The 7,575-nt window shown below is 43.7% G+C and overlaps 1 protein-coding gene across 2 annotated transcripts in view; it reads left to right on the top strand.

Moving 5' to 3' along the window:
- Positions 1-2,029: 2,029 nt before the first annotated feature.
- The window catches only part of d4 (double PHD fingers d4), a 138,467-nt gene continuing 132,921 nt past the window's right edge, over positions 2,030-7,575 (top strand). The window contains exon 1 of one of the 2 annotated variants that reach the window (XM_075865876.1): positions 2,030-2,225. In XM_075865876.1, the coding sequence (XP_075721991.1) occupies positions 2,152-2,225 (74 nt within the window). In that variant the 5' untranslated portion in view covers positions 2,030-2,151. The remainder of the gene's footprint in view (positions 2,226-7,575) is intronic. The other variant, XM_075865875.1, reaches the window with a different exon arrangement.

Below are 7,575 nucleotides of genomic sequence, written 5' to 3'. Positions count from 1 at the left end.
GTCAGTCTCCATTTCCTTCACTTAAATTTCTTCTTAACCGATAGTTCTTCTTGGTTTGGCCACCTGCTGTTTTCTAAGTATTTACCAATTTCCTGGTTCGCTTCCTCCGTTTTGTATCGACATTCTTCGTGTACAAGTAGCTGCTGCGTTGCTTTGAGGCATGCACGTTTTAGCACATCCGGCGTCCCTTCGGCACGAAAAGAGGGAGGCGCAGTGTTGTCTGGGTAACGCATCGGCGGGAAATGCAGCATGTCGCATTTCGCGCCAGCTGCCGTCGGGCCGCGCCGATGGACGCTGGTCGCCCCGGTCGCGCCCGGCGTCAGACTATAGCGTGCTCGCGTTTTGCTAACGTAGCGCCGCTAGGCCCAGCGTGCGCGCGCGTCAACGCAACATTGGCGTATCTTTGGCCCTTTATGATGTGCTCGCGGCCGTTTAGCTAGCTCTACATTTACCAAATTTAGTGTTACGTGACGTCAATAGATGGCGAAAAAAATGACTGGTGCAAACATGATAATTGATCCTGACACGCGTGTCATGTAAGAACATGCATGGCAACATACCACGCTGATAGCGTGCTCGCGGCCGTTTCGCTAGCGCCGCATATACTAAATTTAATATCACGTGACGTGAATAGATGACGAAGGTATAAACGACACATTCAAACATAATCATGACACGGAAGTCATGTACGGCATCATTTACCTCGTAACGTTGTGCTGATTTTAAAGTGAGATATCAACATTTCTCATTCGTGCTTCGCATGTCATCGGTTCCCACTGTACATGGGATCTGCCAATATTTTTGATGGTTGTTTTTTCCTTTTTTTTTTTTTTTGCTGCACTGGGGAAATTCAGCGCCGGTGTTTTGTGCCATCTTCTGCAAGCGATGGCGTGCGCTGAATCAGGCGCTCGTTTGTGACACTCAGCCTCTTTTTGTGAGTGCGCGGCGTGCATACTCTTTAAGGATTGTGTTAAAGAAACTTGTACAACATGACAGACAAGAGCAAAGTGTACAAACAACGCTTCAGGCCTTACTCGCTTACAGCTAGAGGATCAGTACATGAAGTGGCTAATGGCAATACCCCAGGACTCCAGGCATTTGGCAAATTTTGCAAATTTTGCAAAAGGCGAGCATTGAGAAGCACACCACGTCTGCAAAACACGTGGCATGTGTGCCAAGCAAGGGACTACACCAGCGCACTATATCTCATGCCATACCATAAGTAATAAAGCAACCCTTGGACTTTTTGTCACTGAGCACTGTGCCACAAACGCCATGGATCACCTCAGAAAAGCTTGCAAGCAGATTTTTCAAGACAGCGATGTCACCTCTAAGATCAAGATTAAGTTAACGTTAAGTTAAAGTGACAATAAAGATAAACAAGAAAATAGTTTAGACAGATAAATTACAGTCTGAAATCACCACTGTCAGTAATTTCATCGCCATAGAAGGTTAACTGACATAAAATCGGTCAGAAGACCCCCTTTTAAATGTCTTGTTGTTAGCTTTGATAATAAAGTCACGGATTTAAACGTGTTTCTTTCCTATTTTGATCACACAGTCGCAACGAAATTTCTTGAAACTTGCTTTGTTAAGCTTTAGGCTACCTGCCTATCCCAATGAAGAACCCCGCTCGCCGAGGGAATTAGTTGTTCCCTCAGTTTTTCGTGGTTGCCCAATTCGCTAAAAATAACAGTTTCTATTTTTCTACGATAATCTGGTGCATTCGCAACTCGTATTATGCGAACGCGTTAAAAAAGCCTGCAATAATTATTGGGGTTAAAAGAGGTGTGCTTTGTTTTGTTGTTAAATCATGTTCTGCCTTCAAGAAAACGTAACGTGAGAGCTGTCTCTAATATTTGATATGACAAGGCCGCCGATAAATTTGTTGCATGCGATGAACATGCTGAAAAATGTTTTCAAAATCCTGGAAAAAATATTTAGGTATACTTTTAGCTGCTTGCTGCACTTTTTAGCTATTTTAGCGACTTTTACACAACCAACTGCCTACCTTTGCTCTCAAACACTTGGCAACAGTGTACACGGAAGCCAGCTTTTCGGTTCAAGCATAGGGTTCAAGCACGGTACATTAAGTCGCAAACATCATTCTAGAGGAGGCCAGGTGTTCTGTGAGGAGTCGTTGGCTAGTCCATGCATGGTGAAGCCGCAATCATGTCTCTCGGTCCTCTCAAGATCAATTCGGTGGCTTTGAACCGGCTGAAAGCGTAAGTTCCCTGAATGAATGACTTCGCCTTCCGATCGCAGGGCTTCACGATTCCAACTTGCCAAACAAAATGTTGGCAAGGCCATGTTAAAATGAACATCTGCGGGTTTGTAACCTATAGTAAAAATCAATCACTGCGCGCTCCACGTTACGAAAACCGGCTCTCGGTAGCGAATGCCACTATAACGAATATATTGATTTATTGATTGATTTCTATCTGGGGTTTAATGTACCAAAACCACCATGCGATATGAGGGACGCCGTTGTGGAGGGCCCCGGAAATTTCGACCACCTGGGGTTCGTTAACGTGCGCCCAAATCTGAGCACACGGGCCTACAGCATTCCCTCCTCCATCAATAATCCCGTGAGCCGCGTCCACTAGACCACCGCGGCTGGGGCCAGTATAGCGAATAGAAAAGCTATAGAATGGTATAGAACCAGTGCATCTGTCGTGAGTTTCATGCGAGCAAATCGTCAGCGTACGGTGCTAAAATGCGATGTGCATAATGCTTAGACGTAATTTCGCATAGACAACAGTGATTAGTAAGTGTGTGTACTTTCGTTGTGGCGTCGGTTATATGGCGGGTGCTGGGAGCTTCCCCGCTCGGCAGAAATTGTTCACTTTAGGAGTAGAGGGTCAGTGGTACATTCAGTTTTTAATGCAAGGGAAGAGTGCGTTAGACTGTTAGTGCGTGAAGCTCTGTCATCTGTATCTTAGATGCATCGTTTTGACACTCAAAACGCAACAACCTGGCAGAGCTGAGCATGTGTTTATGGCAAACGAGATTTGTGCAATTCTGCAGGAAGGGCCACGAAAGTCCGCCTGTTGGTTGGACAAAGCTCTCGATGGTTTGCTCAAAAATACAAAGTTGTGATGCACTCGTCAAAAGTGCCTCCTTGCTGCATCCTTCTTGCTGCGGCAACAGGACGCCCCCTCTATCAGTGCGAGCCGCTATCATGACCTACTGCACTTCTGACCTGCCGAGATGGCGGGGTTTGTATGAGAGCGGGAGTTGCCGCTCTCGTTCAATCGCTCATCGTTGGTGGCGCTACTTATCACGTGTTCATGTATCACGTGTTCATGATTGTTTTGACTGTGCTGCAGTAAGAACAGCTGCATACTGGGACGAACTGCCGGCATATATGACACTATTTCTTCTGATAAATGGCTATTCAGTGCGGTTAAGTATTTATTGCACACTGGTTGACAAATATGGGAAGCCGTAGACTTACATAGACATAGTGTAGGACAGCCTATGCGCTGTCGTGTCCAATTAATTGCAAATCATTTCTGAGTGAATTCAAGTATATTTATTTCCGAGTTATTTTGCATTTGTGCATAATAATTGCACAATATGAGTGCTCTGTTGGCCAAAATAGGACCACAAACGCTGAAGGTGATGTCAGCGAACAGGTGTTTACTAACGCCACGCTTCTCGTTGGTTACAGCCCCAGCGGCACAAGGTACGAATTAGATGTGAGTGCTGGAAAGGGGATATTTGGGCAATTCAAGAAAATAGTAGGTTGTGTGCACTATAGACCATTTTTAAGCAATCCCAGAACGCCTAGCGGGTGCTCCATGCAATATGGCAGAAGTGTGTACGTTGAACCGGTTGAGCACGTCGGCTGTTTTTCCATCGCCCGCTGCTCGTTGGCGCCGTGGGAATACCAAACGAAAAAAAAAAGTGTTCTGATTGTTGATTATTATCACTGTACATGTACTGTACATATGTGCACCTGCATATACTTGCAATGCCCATGGGCTATAGGCGGCGCGCTGTGCAATCGAAGATGGCTGCGGGAAGAGGGTCAACCTGTGAATTCGCCAAGAAAAAGATAGGACACACGGACTTACACCCTGTGACTCTTTCACTGAACTCTTTGGTTGTCAAATGAATGCATATCGGACTAAAGTGCTTTCCCAAACGATAGGACTGCTAAATATTCGCTGCCTCATTTCTGGCCGCAGTGCGAAGGGTGGCGGTATCAGCTGATTGACCGTGCGTCAGCAAGGCCTTGTGTATTCATGTGTGTGCTATGTAAAACTGCACGAACTAGATTTGACGTATGAACTGAATGGCATTACGAAATAATTTGTCCCGAGCCTGCCTGACGAACTTGCCACAGTAGTGGGCCACTAGTGGGTAGTGCGCTGTCACGGCTGCACGGGACCTAATGTTTAACATAGGGATGGTTTGCAAACACATTACACCGTCGTCATTACTTGCGCTGTAAGCACCATGGTGTTGCTTCAATGGAACACAAGCATTTAACTTCTCATTAAGTAGCGCTTGTGTCACAGCCATGATCAGACTCTAACAGTGCGCAATTTATTGCACTGGGATGGTGCAGGTTCCTTCAGCGCAACCGCAACAAGGATATTAAAATAAATACACGGATATGCTTTTCGCAACGTCGAAATTGGGAAAATTCGTTGAACAACCACATCGTTCGAACGGTACTGGTGAAGTGTAGGAGAAGTTAGGAGAGAGGCGTGGACTGTTGTCATAACTCCATGTTTCATTGCTCTAACCATTTCGCTTCGCTGGTCGAGCTCGAGCGTGTTGGCGACATGCAGCACTCCGTAATATCCACTGTAATTGGGCTACATGCAATGCGCGAGAAAAACGATGTTCTTGTTTTGATGCTGCTGAAGGATATTATACAATAAATACAATCTAAATGACCTACGAGCGTGAAAAAACATTAACGCACGAGGGGACGTGAAGTGCAACTTGCTGCTTATCAGTTAGCAGCTGATCGTTCATCGGCGCTGTTACTCTTAGTGGGTTGTACGTCCAGGGAAAAATCCTCGACGTCAAGACGGTTTCTTTGAACATCGCTGCCGAAAGTAATCTGAGGAATTCTCTCCGCCAAACAGCTTCGATAACACCAACAACGTGTTTATTTATTCATGTACCCTGAAGGCCTGAGGGCATTACATGGGGGGAGGGGGAAGGTAATAGCAGAGTCCATCAATGCTTGTGATACATCGAATCAATACAAACACTAAAATAATAAAAGGTTTGAAAAACTGAATGTTATTGTGTAAAAATAAAGAACATTGAAATGTAATTAGAAAAAGTACATAGAAAGTAATTATAAGGACAAACTGCACTAAAAGGAAAAGAAGAACGAGGCTGAACATTTTTTCCGACTCAGTGCTAAAGTGACCGAGCTATACAGTAGCTAGAAATATCACGATGCACACAGGTAATAGGAAGTTACACAGGTTTGCTCGAGCATGAAGATGAAGTTTTAATTTGTCAGTGAATTCGTCGTGGCTTTTTGTACAAACAATATCCTTAGGCAGTTTATTTCATTAATAGCAAAAACCAGTGGGGAATATAAGAACAGGTTTGTACAGGCAAACAAAGGTTGTAGTTTGAATTCATGATCAAGGCGAAAGAATATTCAACGGGCAGGTTTAATAAAGATAGACGTTAGGGAATCATTATGATAGAGATTGTGGAAGAGAGATTAAAAGTGGGAACAGTCTACATGACTGCAAAGATGGCAACTTTGGCCGCCTTTTTATTTTATTTATGCTAGAAGTTCGAGAGAAACTCTTTGTTATGAATCCCACACTTTTGTTTTGAAGGGACTCTTTTTTTTTTATTTATGAGGTAAGTCTGGTGAGGGCTTCATATTTGGGAATCATAATCAAGTTTAGAAGGGACTAGTATATTGTAAGCTAAAAGTTTAGTAGCAGAATCGGTGAAATGTAAGTTTCATCTCGTGAATCCGAGTGTCTTATATGCGCTGCCAGTGATAGTGTCAATGTGTAGGTTCTATGATGAGTCACTCGTTAAATGTACTCCCAAATACTTGAAATTGAACACATTTTCAACTTGTTTCTCATTCAATGTGCAGTAATGAGTCATTGCGTTTACTTTTGTAGTAAATGAAAGAACCTTTGTTTTGTTCACGTCGACTTCCATCTGCCAGTTCTGGCACCACTTAACATATTAAGGTCCCTCTGCAAGTTATTAGCATCTTCACTGTTAGTCACCTTTCTATATATCACCCAGTTACCTGTGATGTGACCAATTACCGTGGAAGTCATAAAACTAGTTATATCATTAATGTAAATTATAAATAAAATCGGTTCCAGCTCAGATCCCTGAGGCATTCCCGATTTCACATGCGTTATTGGGAACTGTTTGTCGTCAACTACAACAGATTGGCATCGATTGTTAGGAATTCCGATATTCAGTTGATTACGTGATTAAGTTAAGGCTGGTAAGCTTTTTCATTAGTCTGCCATGAGGAGCTTTATTAAAGGCTTTTTCAAAATCTGCAAAAATGGCATCGATCTGGCATCTGTCATGTACAGCAATGTGAATGTCAGTAATTAACTCACTGTGTCTCACAAGATCATCCGTGCAGGAAGCCGTGTTGGTTAGCAAAAAAGAAATCGTTTTCCCCTAAGTAATTCATGGCTGCCGATGAAATAATATGCTCAAGGAGTTTATTGCCAATACTAGTTAAAGAGATTGGTCTATAGTTATTTGGATTAAAGCGGTCTCCGGATTTAAATAGAGGTATTATGTGGGCAAGCTTCCAATCGTCGAGTACACAGCTCACGTGTCACTCACCACGCACATCACCAACACGGCGTAATTCATGATGTTTATCTGGATGTGGAGTACATTTCGCTGCCAGACCCGGGAAGAAGCGAATCGCTTGCAGTGTGCTGCCACCTGTCAAGGAACGTAAAAAACAAGCGGTGCAGTGTTGGCCAAGGTTTGGAAGAGCGAATCGTGAGCCTGCGCTACTGTCCCCGTACTATTAATGTTATGGAATTCATGCACTACAAGAGCACTGACGAATGCCGTACACAGGTAAATTAAGGTGAGTTTCAACAGCAAAGGTCAGAAAATAACAATTAGCTATACAATGTGGCTGCTGAAAATCTCACGAAGCTGATGTATACTCTGCAAGCTATAATAGAAAGCGCGAGTTGCCACATATTTTCACGGAAACTTCACGTCTCGGAAGAACAAATCAGATTTATCATGTAATGGACGGTCTGGTATATTCATTAATGCACGAAACATACAAAGTGGTTTGTATTCGCTTCTTGCTAACGTATTAACACTGGCTACCACAGCCGAACAAGGGAGCATCTGCCTATTGATCATCCTCAAGAGGACGCTCCTGTATTTCGCTAGGCGGCGTAACAGTCTATAAACATTGCGAATATCTACGCATGAAATGCGAAATGGTTGATGCACTCAGTGTGAGGATTAACGAGTGTACGTGTACGGGATGTAGCAATTAAGCAGCAAGGGAATGAATGATACATGCAGTCAAAACGTGCTGTTATGAGCAATGGGAGCTAGAACAAC

The sequence above is a fragment of the Rhipicephalus microplus genome, chromosome 6 (genome assembly GCF_043290135.1).
Source record: "Rhipicephalus microplus isolate Deutch F79 chromosome 6, USDA_Rmic, whole genome shotgun sequence".
Lineage (NCBI taxonomy): Eukaryota > Metazoa > Arthropoda > Arachnida > Ixodida > Ixodidae > Rhipicephalus > Rhipicephalus microplus.
This window is presented reverse-complemented; position numbering and strand designations above follow the sequence as displayed.